The 18,103-nt window shown below is 33.2% G+C and overlaps 1 protein-coding gene across 1 annotated transcript; it reads left to right on the top strand.

Moving 5' to 3' along the window:
* The first annotated feature begins 629 nt into the window (after positions 1–629).
* LOC124945697 (pleiotropic drug resistance protein 2-like) lies at positions 630–10,699 on the top strand. Its single transcript, XM_047486176.1, has 19 exons — positions 630–1,036; positions 2,234–2,354; positions 2,492–2,665; positions 2,753–3,043; positions 3,114–3,204; positions 3,284–4,184; positions 4,284–4,444; positions 4,807–4,910; positions 4,992–5,157; positions 5,246–5,299; positions 5,875–6,020; positions 6,111–6,443; positions 8,675–8,965; positions 9,027–9,110; positions 9,191–9,324; positions 9,391–9,624; positions 9,698–9,869; positions 9,939–10,193; positions 10,269–10,699. The coding sequence occupies exons 1-19, from the start codon at positions 630–632 to the stop codon at positions 10,536–10,538; spliced, it is 4,389 nt and encodes a 1,462-aa protein (XP_047342132.1). The 3' UTR covers positions 10,539–10,699.
* Positions 10,700–18,103: the final 7,404 nt, after the last annotated feature.

Genomic DNA, 18,103 nt, shown 5'->3' with positions numbered 1-18,103 from the left:
GGTGATAAGTTCGAAACATACCTATAGTATTTTTAACCGTTTTAAGTGTATGAGCAGATTAACTCACAATTCGATCCAAATATCTACTTACTCTCAGTCTCTCACATATATATCTAAATTAATCACAACTCTCGACCTGACAATCTAGACACTTTAAAAATTAAACATCATATTATATATATAATTTTGTTTTAAATTATTTAGCTTATTTATAAGATGAGTATAATAAGATAATCCGGATATGAGTTATTTAAAACTCGTTTACATCAATTTATTATTTAAAATATTTTTATTTTAAATTTTTATTTTTTATTTTTTTATTTATATTAATACTATTTAAATATTTTATATATTTTTTTTAATATTTTTATCCAAATTACCGCGATTATTATTTTTTCAAATAACTCGAATCCAAACAAGACTCTATTACAAAATCACACCTAATTAAAGTTTATAAGCCGAATCAAACTAACCCTATATATATTACCTTCAACAAGTTATCAATAAAATGATCTCTTCTTAGTCAATCACATGATCATAATCAACTTCCAAGCATCCTAATTACCCTTCTTGCACAGTTGCACACCACCTGTTCGATACAATTCCCAACTCAAAGAATTTCTTAAAAAATGGCGATATCCTTGGCCGGAGAAGATCTAGCCCGGTCACTAAGCCGGCGGCGGAGTGAAGGTGGATCCGGTAGCCGGAAAATGAGGTGGGCGTCGGCTAGTTTAAGGGAGGCATGGTCGGCGCCAGACATATTTGAGAGAAGTGGGAAAGGAAGAATGAACGATGAAGATGATGATGAAGAAGATGAACTTATGTGGGCGGCTATTGAACGGTTGCCGACGTATGACCGGCTGAGAAAAGGAATTCTCCGGCGACAGGTTCTTGACGGCGGGAAGGTGGTACGTGAAGAGATTGATGTTTTGAATATGGGAATTGAGAATAGAAAACATCTGATGGAGAGTATATTGAGAGTTGTTGAAGATGACAATGAAAGATTTCTTGGATTACTCCGAAATCGTACTGACAGGTACTATTCACTGTTCTTTCTTTGCCTCAATAATTTCAGAAAAAAAAAATTTTAAGTTTGTAATTTTATTTTTAAATTAAAAAAATAATTATAAAATGTTTTTGTTTATAAATATTTGGATTAGAATTAGTTCATTAAGATAACAATCTAAGAAAAACTGAGATTAAAAAATTTATTTTAATTCTCACTGAAATTTCAAAATTAAAGTTGAACTCATTCTTAATACTTAGATAATGAAATTTGATGTAAAGAAAAGAGTAAAATTATAATTGAAGTTATAAATTTGATGTAATATCAAAAGAGTAAAATTGTAATTGAAGTTATAATTATGATGTAATATAAAAGGAAATAGAATTAGAATTGAAGTTATAATTTTAATGAAATATAAAAGGAAATAGATTTAGAATTGAAATTATAATTGTTTTTTACAAAGAATTCAGGCCCCAATTAAGAGATAAAAGTATTTATTCTCCTTTATAACATCTTAACTTCAAATTGTGTTATTTTTTTTTAAATGCTCCTGGTGAAATTTGAATCCATGATAAGACATGATGATTCTTTGTCTCATTCTACTTCTAAGACAATTTTTATTATCTTCTTATTCCGTTTTGTTTTGGGAAATTCTCATATCATATATATATATATTTATAAATAATATTATATTATTAAAAAAAATAAATTTAAAATTCTTATAAAATATAAATAATAAATAGACATATAAGTGATAAAATATATTTAATTATATTTATTAATGTTCGATAACACAAATATCATCCCACCACAGGATGATCACTGAATTATGAATACCTGGGTCATAAAAAAGGAATTAAGACTAAATTATAATTCGTTTATTTATTTATTTATTTATTTAAATTTGAATTAAATATATATATATATATTTATATTGTTTTATTATTTTTTTAAATGGTGCATGTATAATATAAAATAATGAAAGTGTTTAAACATTAGGAAAGGAGAAAAAAACCCACCAAACATGTAAATGAGAATTAAAACACAATTAGGACTAACAAATTATTAAGTAACTTTTTAAATATTATTTGAAGTTCTTACACAAACATTATAGTTGAAATTGGCCCATTTATATATATATATATATATATATATATATATATGATTAAATATTTTATTTTGAATTTATTATTAGTTTATAATATTTTATTTTTTGATGTAAAACAGGGTTGGCATAGAAATACCGAATATTGAAGTGCGGTTTGAGAATTTATCTGTAGAAGGAGATGCATATGTGGGGAGCAGAGCACTTCCAACCTTACTTAACTCTACCATCAATTCTATACAGGTATTTAATTCTTACTATTTATTTAATTTTGTATCAAAACTACAAAATCAATAAATAAATGGTTTGATAAAATTCTAATCATCTTTTATAGAACTAACACCTACATGTTTGATTCATCTTTGAATGATTATAAACAGGGCATTCTTGGTTTCTTAAAACTTCTCCCATCCAAGAGAAGAGTTGTAAAGATTCTAAAAAACCTAAGTGGAATCGTGAAACCTTCTCAAATGACACTCTTACTCGGTCCACCGGGATCAGGAAAAACGACGTTATTACAAGCACTCGCTGGAAAATTGGATAATGATTTAAGGGTACTTTTATTCTCTTATATACATATATTAACAAAATTTAACAATTGAATTCAACAATGTTATAAATTTATTTGTTTTTTTGGACAGACAAATGGAAAGATCACTTATTGTGGCCACGAAATGTATGAATTTATTCCTCAAAGAACATGTGCTTATATTAGTCAACACGATCTTCACCAAGGTGAGATGACAGTTCGCGAAACATTAGATTTCGCTGGGCGTTGTTTGGGAGTAGGAACTCGATACGAACTACTTGTTGAATTATCGAGAAGGGAAAAAGAGGCGGGTATTAAGCCAGATCATGAGATTGATGCTTTCATGAAGAACACAGCAATGGCTGGCCAACAATCTAGCCTTATCACTGATTATGTCATTAAGGTAACTACAATTTATTTATTGGGTAAATCTAGAAAATATTATTTTTACAAAATTATATCAATTAAAACAGATACTAGGATTAGATATATGTGCGGATATCATGGTCGGAAATAAAATGAGAAGAGGTATATCGGGTGGGCAAAAGAAACGACTTACCACAGGTAACAAACTAAAACATTTTCAAAAAAAGTTCACGAAAATATACATGAATCTATTAATAAAGAAGTGTAATATTGACAGGAGAAATGTTGGTCGGACCAGCAAAAGTGTTCTTCATGGATGAAATATCAACAGGGCTCGACAGCTCAACAACATACCAAATCACGAAATTCATGAGACAAATGTCGCACATCATGGATGTCACAATGATCATTTCTCTTCTTCAACCCGCACCCGAGACATTTGAACTCTTTGATCGTGTCATTCTTCTTTCAGAAGGCCAAATTGTTTATCAAGGTCCAAGAGACAAGATTCTAGATTTCTTCGAAACTGTGGGATTCAAATGTCCAGAAAGGAAAGCCATTGCTGATTTCATGCAAGAGGTTACTTCTATAAAGGATCAAGAACAGTATTGGTTTAAACAAGACCAACTTTACAGGTATATATCTGTGCCAGAGTTTGTTGAAAGCTTCAAGAATTTTGAAATTGGGAAGAAGCTTGAAGATGAACTATCAGTTCCTTATGATAAAGATAAGACTCATCCTGCTGCATTGGTGAAGGAAAAATATGGGATTTCAAATAAGGAGCTTTTGAAGGCGTGTTTGAATCGAGAATGGTTGTTGATGAAAAGGAACTCGTTTATTTACATATTTAAGACGACGCAGATCACGATTATGTCTGTGATTACATTTACGGTGTTCCTTAGATCGGAGATGAAAGGTGGTGAACTTTCTGATGGAGGGAAGTTTTATGGGGCATTGTTCTTCAGTTTGATTAATGTTATGTTTAATGGAATGGCTGAACTTGGACTGACAATTTTTAGACTACCTATTTTTTATAAACAGAGAGATGCTCTGTTTTATCCTGCTTGGGCTTTTGCTGTTCCTATTTGGATTCTTAGGATTCCTCTTTCTTTAATGGAGTCTACTATTTGGGTTGTTCTTACTTACTATACTATTGGATTTGCTCCTGCTGCTAGTAGGTAATTGTTTTTTTTATTGAGTTTTCCGTGTTCGTGTTCGTATTCATGTTCATGTTCTGTTAGTGATAATAATAATAATGATATTGTTGTTGTTTTTAGGTTTTTTCGTCAGTTATTGGCGTTCTTCGGTGTGCATCAGATGGCGTTATCGCTCTTCCGTTTTATTGCGGCAGTTGGAAGGACGGAAGTGGTCTCGGCCGCTCTAGCTACAATTACATTGCTAGTGGTTTTTGTGCTTGGAGGATTTATAATTGCCAAAGGTTAGAAATATTTTACTTATTTGATTCAATTTATTTTGTTACCATATAATGGAAGAATAGCATCTAGTATGGTCTTGGAGATTCATACTTAAGTAGTAGTAGAGTTTTTTCATCCAAACAATTTATAAAGAAAAAGGAAAAAAAAAATGGTTTGTTTAAGTTTGCATTGTGCTGGTGTTGTGTTCTAGAGGGTTAAAAATGAGTGTGCATATGATAGAAGAGAAAATTGACTCATTTGTTATATCACACTTTTCTTGAACATGCATTGTAATTCATGAATGATAAACTTCTTTATAGCATACTTATTTAAATAATATCAAATTTTGATAAAGATGGTTCATTTGATTTAATTTATGTGGTAGATGCAATTGAACCATGGATGATATGGGGATATTACATTTCTCCAATGACATATGGACAAAATGCTATAGCAATGAATGAATTTCTTGACAAGAGATGGAGCAAGGTTAGCTAAAGGATCAACTATTTTTTAATCTTGAAATGAACTTGTTTTTTCTTCTCATCATGTAAATCTTTTATTTCATAGCCCGTTAATGACACCAACTTTCTCGGAGAAACAGTTGGAAGGGTTCTTCTTAAGTCGAGAGGAATGTGGCTTGATGATTACATGTATTGGGTCTGTGTTGTTGCTCTATTCGGGTTTTCTGTTCTTTTCAATATCTTGTTCGTAGTTGCCCTTACTTATTTGAATGGTAAGCTATGTTTCTCATTTGGATCGAAATGTCAAAATCTCTTATTTATTGTTTTGGCAATTTGATTAAAGAAAACGATTCATTGCAGCTTTTAAAGATTCCAAATCCATTCTTGTTGACATGGACAAGAAAAGTAACAAAAGTGGAGAGTCATTTCAAACAACATCATCTAAAGGTTTGATATTTCCTTAAGTAATATACATATTTTTTGTTTTAATTTATTTAAATTTTTAACTATTATTTTATAACAGTAACAAATTAACAATACAACTAATCAGACTAAAAATATAATTATTGGTCCAATTGTTGTTTAAGGTTGGAGTCATTTTGGCTTGAATTTGAATTGTGCTAATTAGAGTTTGAACTATCAAAATTTTATTTTTTTTAGATTTTTCCTAAGTAATTTTATTTTAGGGTAATATTTTTATTTTTTTAATTAATTTATCACGTTTTTTATAAAAAATAATATTTAAAGAAGTTTTTATAAAATATTTAAGTTCTAATTTGTTGAAGTTAATTTGACTGACAACAAAATTGTAATCGAGAAAAATTGGAAGTTTTTGAATAGAGATAAAATTTATATTTATTTTTATTTATTTTTAGTTTTAACTTTTTTTTTATTTTTTTTTATGATATATTAGAAGTATGGAGAATATGATTTGAATATCTTCAAAAATTGATAAAGTATATTCATATAGCAAATCATATGAACTATAGGTAAGGATCCTGATCGTGATCATGATCGTGATGGAACAAATAGTTCGCCGGCGACTGCCGCCGATGGAAGAAAGGGAATGGTGCTGCCTTTCCGGCCATTATCTCTCGTTTTCGATCACGTTAATTACTACGTGAACATGCCCGCCGTAAGTTAAATCTTCACTTCCAGTTCAATCTTCATTAGATTTCAACTAGATCTATTCAACGGAACTTGTGATTTCCATGATCTCTCACAGGAAATGAAGAGTCAAGGAATTGAGGAAACTAGACTCCAATTGTTACGAGATGTAAGCGGAGCTTTCCGGCCCGGTGTTCTGACCGCATTAGTCGGCGTGAGTGGAGCAGGAAAGACGACGCTAATGGATGTGCTCGCTGGAAGAAAGACGGAGGGTTTTATACAAGGAAATATAATCGTCTCCGGTTACAAAAAGAATCAATCGACATTCGCTAGAGTGAGTGGCTATTGCGAGCAGAACGATATTCATTCTCCTCATGTTACAGTTTACGAATCTCTCGTCTTCTCCGCTTGGTTACGACTTTCAATGGAAGTTAACATTCAAACACGAAAGGTATGATGCATTTCATTCACAAATCACAATCATCTCTAGTTTTTAGTTGAAGAACACAAAAACAAGTATCTATCTATTACTATTATTGCGGAGAAAAGTTGAAAGTTGAGTTTCAGTTAGTTAGTGTTGTGGTCACCTAGGACCTCCGAAATACATCGCCCCGTGACCATCTCTAGGCTGACTGGTTCTTCTATCTCCTCTCCTTCTTCTGGTCATGTTGTCGAGTCCTTGAGAATCTGTAGTGTTCTCTTGAAATTGAAAATCGACATTATTAGACGGCGAAGGTGGCTCCTCCTCCTCCTCTGGCTCCCAATATACGTTCATTGGCATGTTGTTATTGGTTGGTACAGGATTCTGCTGCATACCGTAACTGATTGGGACCCACCAGGGCCACCACGACTGAGCCATGTTTGGATAAGTAAAATACTGAGGACCACCTGGTAAAACTAAGCTCTGCTGCATTGGCACTGTCTGAAAAGGGATTTGATATGAGTGCAGTGGTGGAGAAGGAGGAAGAGGAGGTGGTGGAGATGAAGAAGATAGATGTGTTGGTAGAGTTAGCGTTAGAGTTAGCGTTAGAGTTAGAGGAGGTATATGTGGAGATGATGGAGAAGGAGATGGAGGAGAAGGAGGAGGTGGAAATGGTGGTTGAGATTGAGATGGAGGTGGAGGTGGAGGTGGAGGTGGAGGTGGAGGTGGAGGTGGAGGTGGAGGTGGAGATGGAGGTGGAGATTGAGATTGAGATTGAGATTGAGATTGAGATGGAGGTTTAGATGGAGGTGGAGGTGGAGGAACCCACTCCCCCCGTGGCATTCCGGTCGATGAAAACTGATTTGGATGACTTAAATGGGGAAGACATTGATGTTGCTGCGGCCAGTGGGTAGGGCTTACATTCATCAAAACTCCACTAGAAGGTGGTACTACTACCTGTGCAGATGGCGGTTGAAATTGAATTGAATTAGACATCACAGGAGCAGTAGCAATAATGTTGACTCCATAATGATGATGATGATTCGAGTCATTCGATGGCACTCCGGTTGGAATACTTTGTTGGGTTTTCCCGGCGGCGTTCGGAAGCTGTTTATTCGTTTTCTTGTTTCTTGTACCCGTTTTCCTCTTCATCTGGTCATCTGAAAAGTCTACACCGGTGGCGTAGGATCCTTTCTTGTAGAGACTTGTAAAGTCTGGAACATGAATGGCAAACTCAGAAACGAAGGATACCAATGTACCTTGTTTGACTCCTTCAGGAATACCCTTTTCGGAATTGTATCGAACTATATAGAAAGGATTCTTGAAGGATCCAAAGATTCCATCGACAAGTCCTAATGGGGATCTGGTTTTGGTAATCCATAAGATAGAACCCTTGTTTAGAGGCTTGTGTTTCTCCATCCCATGGACGATAACTAGTTTATCACTAATAGATTGGACTTTTCCAACGGGAATAGTTATGTGTTTCGATTCCAATTTTACCTTTATTTCAGGAACAGCAGGGAGAATCTCATCCTCATCCTCATCATAGATGCCATCTTTATCTTGATCTTTTTCGCCACTCTCACTATCTTCATCTTGATCTTCTTCGCCAGTACTCTTGCTAACAGTTTCTTCATTATCGCACAAAACAACTATGTCATCAACATTTGAATCAACCTCTCTTTCTTCCATTTCATACTCACTTACTCCTCTCTTCTCTTCTTCATTATTGTCGCCCCCTGAAACAACTGTGTCATCAACGTCTGGATTTCTTATCTCCCCTTCTTCCATTTCTGGGTCACTTGCTAATCTCTTCACCTCTTCATCTTGATCTTGATCTGGATCTTCTTCGCTACTCTTGTTAACTACTTTCTTCTCTATCTTTTTGTCATCATTCTTGATTGCATCATCTCTATTATCAATGTCAACACCACCCAGTTCATCCGGCTTACTCACGTCAGCATTCTTTGCAACATGACCCATATCTTCAACAATGGAAGGATATCTCAATTCTGTGCATTCAGCAAATTCGGCTGAATCGTTTGTTCTACCACATTAAATAATAGTGGGTTTTTTTCATATAGGATGGAAATGGAGCCGTATTTATAACATCCGGTCATTTTTGATTTAAATCTCTAATATATTTATTTTAAAAGAATATATTAATTAGTTAAAAAGAACTTTATCAAGAATTCAGAGAGATATCTACACAACCTCTGATATATATAATTTTTGTATTGCTTTGATGATCATGGGTTCAGATGTTTGTTGAGGAAGTAATGGAGCTGGTGGAGTTGAGTCCTTTAAGGGATTCATTAGTTGGTCTTCCTGGAATAGATGGTCTGTCCACAGAACAGAGGAAACGTTTGACAATAGCGGTTGAATTGGTTGCTAATCCATCCATCATCTTCATGGACGAACCCACGTCTGGTCTTGACGCTAGAGCCGCCGCAATTGTGATGCGAACAGTGAGGAACACAGTCGACACTGGAAGAACTGTTGTCTGCACCATTCATCAACCGAGCATCGACATTTTCGAATCTTTTGATGAGGTAATTCATTCATAATTCCATTTTCTGTCAATCTATGTATAATTCCCTACTTCCCTTCCAGCTCTTGTTGATGAAAAGAGGAGGACAAATCATTTACAACGGACCTCTTGGCCGCCACTCTTGCCATTTGGTAGAATACTTCGAGGTAACAGTTTCTGATCTAGCTCTAATGAATGTGAGAACTGATATGACTCATTAACTAATATTTAGGAATTGTTTACACAGTCTATTCCAGAGGTAACAAAGATAAAAACAGGTCAAAATCCGGCTACGTGGATGCTGGAGATAACCTCTTCGAGCGTTGAGTCTCAATTAAGCCTCGATTTCGCAGAGATTTATGAGAAATCAGACTTGTATAGGTACTGTCGAGTGATTGTGGACTATATATTATCAAATAAGACTTATAATAACTGAATCTCCCTCAGGAGGAATGAACAAGCTATGGAGGAACTAAGCAAGCCAGCAGCAGCAACTGGTTCAGAAGAACTGTATTTCCCAAGTAAATACTCACAGTCATTCTTGACTCAATGCATTGCTTGCTTCTGGAAACAACACTGGTCTTACTGGAGGAATCCTAAGTACAATTGCATTCGTTTTTTCATGACTATATTCATCGGTCTTCTGTTTGGACTTATTTTCTGGAAGAAAGGAGAGAAGACGTGAGTAAACTAATCAAAAATACAAATGTGTTGTTTCTTATATAAATAAATAATAATGTTTAATTTGAAACAGGGATCAACAACAAGATCTGGTGAATTTGGTGGGAGCAATGTACATTGCGGTTATGTTTCTTGGAGGAACAAACACACACGCAGTGCAGAATGTTGTGTCGGTTGAGAGGACAGTCTTCTATCGCGAAAGAGCTGCTGGGATGTATTCGGCTCTGCCTTATGCCTTTGCTCAGGTAAGTTAATGATATTTGTGTTGTGTGTAATGTATTAATATGATTAATGAATTAATGAAATTGGTGCAGGTTTGGATAGAGGTGATTTATGTTGCGATTCAGACATTATCGTATAGTTTGATACTATACTCGATGATAGGATTCAAATGGGAAGTTGGAAAATTCTTATGGTTTTATTACTATGTGGCAATGTGTTTTATCTACTTCACATTGTATGGGATGATGCTTGTTGCCCTGACTCCTAATTATCAAATTGCTGCCATCACAATGTCGTTCTTCCTTAGCTTCTGGAATTTGTTTTCGGGGTTCCTCATCCCCAGAACAGTACGTAAATCACAAGATTCAGTTTCATATCCATATAGTGTCTTCAATTATAAATTAAAAACTTGTTATGTGCAGCAAATTCCAATATGGTGGAGATGGTATTATTGGGCATCTCCGGTGGCATGGACGATATATGGGATGATTACGTCTCAAATTGGGGAGAAGGAGAGTGAAGTTTCAATTCCGGGAGGTGGGAAGATGAAAGTGAAGGAATATTTGGAGGAATTCATGGGGTTTAAATACAGTTTTCTAACTCCAGTTGCATTGGCTCATATTGCCTGGGTACTTCTCTTCTTCTTTGTCTTTGCATATGGCATCAAGTTTCTTAATTTCCAAAGGAGGTAAATTGTTAGCTTAGATTTTTACTTTAATCTCTAAAGCCTTTTATTTTTGTATATTTGTATGACAATCAATGAATATGTTATAATATCTATATTCCTACCATATTATTGGTTGGATAGATTATGTTTGAATTTGAATATTTCTAATAAATAGATATTTAAATGTTGGGGTATCTACTATTGATGATAAGAAAAATATCTAAAAAAATATCTAAAAAATATTAGTGTAAGATATTAGGATTTAAAATCTCAAATAGACCCTTATCAAATTATGTTTTTTGAAAATATTCTAAAAAATATTTTGATATTGTTTTCTATTTTTTTAGATTCGTAAAAAATGGTTCGTGGCTTTAAATTAAGAAAATAATTTTTGAAATTTTAAAATTCCAACCAAACAGGCCTCAGGATCGGTCCTTTCAGTCGAGGGTGTCGATCCCTTGGTCTCAGGCTAAAACCCCTCAGTCTAGGTCGAGAACCTTCGGTCGTGTGTGAAGAACTATCGATCGAGGTGCGAGGAGTCCTCAGTCGGGATGTGCGGACTCTCGGTCTTAGGCTAAAGCTCTCGGTCGAGGTGCGGGAAACTCTCGGTCATGGGCTAGGTTTCCTCGATCGGGACTAAAAATCCTTGGTCGAGGTGCGAGGAACTCTTGGTCCCGGACTAGAAATCCTCAGTCGAGGTGCGAGGAGCTCTCGATCCTAGGTCAGGTTTCCTTGGTCGAGGTTATAACTCATCGGTCGAGGTCCGGGGAGCTCTCGATCCTAGGCCAGGAATTCTTGGTTGGGTGCGAGATTCATCGGTCGGGTGTATGGGAGGGTTCAATTTTCTCAGTCGAAAATCGAACCTAGGTCAGACCCTCGGTCGGTTGTCAAGAACATCAAATTGCAGGTTTGATGATTTGTCTACGCCATAATCTTTCGATTTAAAGGTATGGGAAGCTTCGTCTAGTCCCATGATCATTTATAACATCATCCTAATGTATCTTTCGACTGGGATGATGTTCCATTCAAATAAAACAATTTTGAAGTAAAAAATGAGATTTTTGATTTTTATGGTCCGTTGAAGTGTAAGCAGCTTGACAATAGCTTCCTTATACTTCATAGGATCGAATGAAACCAAAACATGAACACTGACAATTCATTTTAACCAATTTAAGAACTGGAATTTTATTTTTTATAAAAAAAATAATTGTTGATCAAACATGATTGGAATGACTTAGAATTGGTTTGGATATGCTCCTAACATCCTTAGAAATAAGGATGGCAATTTAAAACCGCCCCGCGAAAACCGAACCGAATTGTCCCGTTTGGGACGGTTTTTCCCCGAAACCGAACGAGGATGGGGCGGGGATGGTATTTGTGTCCCCCGCCCCGCCCCGCCCCGATTTCACCCGGTTTTCACCCCGATTCTGCCCCGAATACCATAAACATACTTAAATATATTAAATCACCAATATATTTATTTATTTACTATATTTTATAAGAGTATTAAAATTATTTCTTTATAATAATATAAAATTTTAATATATTATAATATATATTATATTAAAAAATTGATTTATATAATTTTATTGTATAATATTTATTTATTTCTTTTAAATAAAAATTATTAACGGTGCCCCGCGGGACTCCCCGAAACCGAAAAAAACCGAACGGGACGGGGATGGTATTAAAAAAATCCCCGAAATTAAAACGGGGCGGGGATGGTAATTGCATTCCCCGCCCCGAACCGCCCCATTGCCATCCCTAGTTAGAAACGTGTTAGAAAGTTTTCTGGGTTGTTGTTCTTGAGTTATAATCTAAGAACATAAACCCAATTTTGAAAATTTTCAAATCAAAATTGAGTATTCTTGATTTGGATCGATTGATTCAAATTAGTTTTGGAAGAAAACTTATAAATGATCTTAGTATATTTTTCCAATCAAAAAATCGAACAATTAGATAGTTTATAAAACTGGTGGAACTGAAATATAAAAAATTCAATTAAAACTTATAAATCGAATTATAATATGATTGAAGCTTACTATGAGTTGGAGAACACTCCTGAACTTTTGTAGAAACTTTATGAATGCCCATATCCGAGCTTTGTGTGAGGGTAATGGAAGGATAAAACCTAGAGTGGGCAAATGTTGGTGTGATCTTCGCGTTGTTGTGTGTAAGATTTGTCGATGTTTTCCGAGCATTCCTATGTGATTAAGAATACTTCTTTGGTAATTATCCTAACAAGTAATAATTTTGGATCAAGGGTTGTTTCGATCTTTGGATCATTGTTCACAAATCTTAATAAAGTATCTGCAAAGTCTATAAGATGATGGTGTAGGAATAACCATGAATATTGTTGAAAATCAACTTTTATTGGATGTGAATATCAACAACTATTCATGTCAAATGCATTTTTCTTATAATTATCACCCTATAGTATTTGGTTAATGTTTGGTTGGGATGAACATATACAATAAATGATCAAAGTTAATGTCAATAAACAAGACATAAGGGGACATGAAAGTTTGATAAGCTTATTTATGTGAGTTACTCACAGGTAATATTTAAAGCAATCATGTGCAAATGATCGGAATAATTATCAATGAATAAGTTTACGTGATAGTTGACAAACTTGATCACGTGATTTACCAATAATAACATTTTTTTTTAAAATGATCATGGTAAAAAATGATCAAGGTACTATCAACAAATATATTTATGTGAGAGTTGACAAACTTGCTCACGATAGTTACCGACAAGTAATGTTTATAGTGATCGTATGTAAATGATCGTGAGTACTATTAATAGATAGGTTTGCATGAGAGTTTGACAAACTTGCTCACGTGAGTTACTAACAAATATTGTGTAGAGTGATTATATATAAATGATCGTGGTACTATCAACATATAAGTTTACGTAAAAGTTGATAACCTTGTCACGGAAGTTACTAACAAGTAACATATAGAACTATCATATACGAATGACAACATATAAGTTTACGTGAAAGTTGATAAACTTATCACGGAAGTTAGTAACAAGTAACATGTAGAACGATCATATACATAAATGATCGTAGTACTATAAAGATATAGGTTTACGTGAAACTTGATAAACTAGTCACGGAAGTTACTAACAAGTAACATGTAGAGCGATCATATACATAAATGATCGTAATACTATATATAAATATGTTTAGTTTGATGTTAATATTAAGAAACTATTCACGGGAATTACTAACAAGTAACATATTTAAAAGATCATATATATATATAAATAATTGTATGTACATATTGGCCAATAGGGTTTATTGCGAAAGTTAATAAAAAAATTTCACGCGGGTTACTAACAAGTAATGTTTAGGACGATCATATATAAATGATCGTGGTACTATCAACATATAGGTTTATCGTAAAAGTTGATAAACTTGTTATGGAAATTACTAGCAAGTAACATGTAGGGCGATTATGTATAAATGATCGTGATATTATCAACAGATAGATTTACCTTGAAAGTTGATAAACTTCTCACGAAAATTACTAACAAGTAACATGTAGAGCGATTATATATAAATGATCGTGGTACTTATCAACAAATTGTATTAGTTTTAACGCGATCGTATAAAAATGATATTATGCGCCTATTGACAAATAGAGGTTTGGTGGATCATATATAAATGATCTCTTGTACCTATCGACATATAAGATTTTTGGTTGGATCATGTACGAATGATCTCTTGTACCTATTGTCAGATAGAGTTTTTATTGAATCGTATAAAAAACAATATCATGTACATATCAAGAGATAAGGTTTTGCTTGGATCATGTACGAATGATCTCTTGTACCTATTGGAATATAGGGTTTTGGTGGATCATACACAAATGATCTCTTGTACCTATCGACTTATAGAATTTTTATTAAATCGTATAAAAACGATATCATGTACCTATGGAGAGATAGGGTTTTGGTTGGATTATGTACGAATGATCTCAGGTACTTATCAACATATAATGTTTTAGTTTAATCGTATAAAAATAATATCATGTACCTATCGAGAAATATGATTTTTGTTGGATCATGTATGAATGATATCGAATACTTATCAATAGATAAAGTTTTAGTTGAATCGTATAAAAACGATATCATATACCTATCGAGAGATAGAGTTTTTGTTGGATCATTTACGGATGATCTCTTGTACCTATCGACAAATATAATTTTTATTGAATTGTAAAAAACATATCATGTACCTATCGAGATATATGGCTTTGACTTGATCATGTGCGAATGATTTCGGGTACTTATCAATAGATAAAGTTTTTATTGATTGATTGCTTATTTAACTTTTGTAGTACGAGCTTTGGCTTCTTTTGCCTTTAAATGGATTATTTCAACAAAATTTGTTTTCCCTCTTTTTCAAACTGACCTTCACAACTAGTCAAAATTCGTCGGTCGACGGTTTCAAGTTTAATTTATGAACATGTAACTTATGTGTTTGGATAAAATGACGTTTTTCTACTTCTCAATTTCTTTCCTTTTTTCCTGGAGATTGACATAAACCTTGATCCCTTTAATGAACCATGATATTTTAGATTCGAAACGTATTGGGAGCTTAACTCTGAACATCTTTTCTCGTCCTCTTATGATTCTTATAAGGAAATTAGATTTCTTTTTCTCCGATGTAATGCCTTGAAATTGCTCGACTCTTTGTTTTTAATTTTTTTAATTAGTCTTTTAATTCTCGGATTTGATTTAGAAAATATTTTAAATGTTTTAAATAAATCAGGAACTAACTTTTTAAATTATAGAGTCGGCACCTAATTTTTCTAAAATTAGGAAAATTTTGTGCGTAATTAAATGCGTTTTAGAGATTATGTTTCGGTTCGGGGCTTGGTTATACTCAGGAAAGAGCTCTTGCGCTTACTCTTCCGTTCCCGTCAGAACGACGGTCTATACTTTAATTTTTTTTGGTCAATTTTAAAATTTTATTGTTTTACACTTTTAATTTGTAGATAATTATTGTATATGTGACTTATATATACACATGTTAATTAAGTTTAGAATTAATGGACTAGGTCTATAGTAATTTAGTATTTGTGAGTCAATTACTACTCTATAAATACCATGTAATAGCTCTAAGAGTGAAATAATATATTTAACGACACTCCCGAGGACGTAGGCAGTTCGACCGAACCTCGTTATATCTTGTTTTTCTCTTAATTTATCTATTGTAATTAGTTTACATGGTAACTCGATTCAACAATGATTTAAATAATAATCATTCAAGTTATTGAAATTTCAGAATTTAAATCATACCCGGAGATCGAATTTTGATTGATTTTTTTACTTGAAAATAATAACAAACTAACAAAGTTAGTTTTTAGATAGATCATTAATTTTATTTTTATTTTTATTTTTAATATTTTTTTTAAAGAATTTCTAAAAATGATTAACAAAAAGATAACCGAAATAATCCTTATTATTGAAAAAGTAATTATTAAAATTTATTTTGTTAGTATTATTTTTATCATGATTTTTTTATAGATGAAATAGAAAGTATAAATATGCATAAAGTGTGTAAGAATACCTAATACGTACCGAGATGAAATGGAAGGAGGCGGCGCGGCGGGCGGAAGAGGTGCGACGGGCAAACGATGGATGGAGGCGGCGCGTCGGAAGAAAGAATCGCGAGAGAGATGAGAGCGGCTACAGAGAAAAGAGAAAGAAGAAGGAAAAAAGAAGTTGCGGATTTGATTTATACATGTTATCAACATTGACTTTATGGTAAAGCCGACGTTACTATTAAAAACGTTTCATTTTCCAGTAGGTCTTCATTAATAACGTTGGTACCATAAAGCCGACGTTAATATTATATTGGTTATCAATGTCGGCTTTATGAAAAAAGTTGACGTTACTATTAAAAATATTTCAAAACAATTCATTTTCAAGTATGTCTACATTATTAACGCTAGATTTGCCATAAAACCGACGTTACTATTATATAGGTTATCAACGTCGGCTTTACCATAAAGCCATAAAGCCGACATTAATATTAAAATAACATTTCATTAACGTCGGCCTTACCCTAGAGCCGACGTTAATAATTACCTAGATTTATTGTTTATTAATCAAATTCAACACTGAACTTTCTAATTAGTTTAAATGTTATTCATAATGTAAAAGATCCTTATTCAAAGAGAGTCGTCTAGTTTTCAACATGACATATTAATTTCTTAAAATATAATTTCAGTCCCCAAATTAAATTATAACCAAACAAAGTTTGAAACAACTTTAAATTGTTCTCTTTTAATTAATTTACTTATTCTCTGAGTGTAGCTATACCTACTTATGGATTAAATTGATAGATGTTCACATATAATAATAAATTAAAAGTCCAAACGGAAATTTTCTTTACTTTCTGGATCACATATATAAAAGAAAGAAAACAAAATAAATAAATAATGTTTCCATGTGGAATTGTTATTAAATATAGAAATTTGTGACATATTAAAAATTTTGTGACAATCCTCAATTATTTTTTCAATATTAATATACTTCAATTGAAAAATAGAAGAGTTTTAAGTTGAATATTTCAAGATGAAATATTACTAGTACACCTCACATTCATCAATTATTTGTTTTGGAATCATAATTTAACACTTGATGGACGACTTGAATAGACAATAGACAATCAGGCTTTCCTGGAAATCTTCATCTTCAATTTTAACCAATTGAAGATAGAGATTTCCCAGAATAGATTGATGATCATTGATAAAATTCTACCAGAAGAAGTGGTTCTAACCAATAGACAATCAGACTCTTCTTGGAAATCCATCTCCATCTTCAATTAATTCATTCTAACTAATCAAGATCGATGGATATGCCCAAGAAGAGGTTGATTATCATTGGGAAAATTCTTTAAGAAGACGTGTTTCAAACCAATAAATTTTTTAAGGAATTGGTTTCTCCTTGTGATCTTTAACCAATGTGCTTCTAACCAATAAACAATCGGGGTCTTATGAGAAATCTTCAATTTTATTTTAACAAATTGAATATAGAGATATCTTAGAAGAATCCCGATTGCATATTGGTTAGAAGGAAAGTAGTTTAGGAGAATCTCAAATTCCTTACGGAGTAACGAAGGATGAGTGTTCTATTTATAGGACTTGAAAATTATCTAGCAAAGACTATCAACAACGATATTTTTTGGTGGGTCGTTAATAGTCTGAATATTATTAGCCACGACTTTATGTTAACGTCGTCCCTAATATTTATAGGTCCCTTGAAAATTATTTGGACAAAAAATCTTGTCGGTGACATTTATTATGGACGACGTTAGCAAAAAGCCATGGCTAATAATAATATTATTAGTCACGGTTTTATGTTATTGCCGTCCCTAATATTTGTAGGTCACTTGAAAATTATTTGGAAAAAATATCTTGTCGGTGACAATTGTTAGGGACGACATTAGCATATAGTCGTGGGCTTGTGGCTAATAATATATAATATTAGCCACGACTTTATGTTATCACCGTCTCTAATAGTTTTAGAATATTAGCCACGACGTTAAACTATCTTTAAAAATGGCAGGGA

This window comes from Impatiens glandulifera, chromosome 7, assembly GCF_907164915.1.
Source record: "Impatiens glandulifera chromosome 7, dImpGla2.1, whole genome shotgun sequence".
Lineage (NCBI taxonomy): Eukaryota > Viridiplantae > Streptophyta > Magnoliopsida > Ericales > Balsaminaceae > Impatiens > Impatiens glandulifera.
Note: the sequence above shows the minus strand (reverse complement) of the source record. Positions and strands in the feature narration are given on the sequence as shown.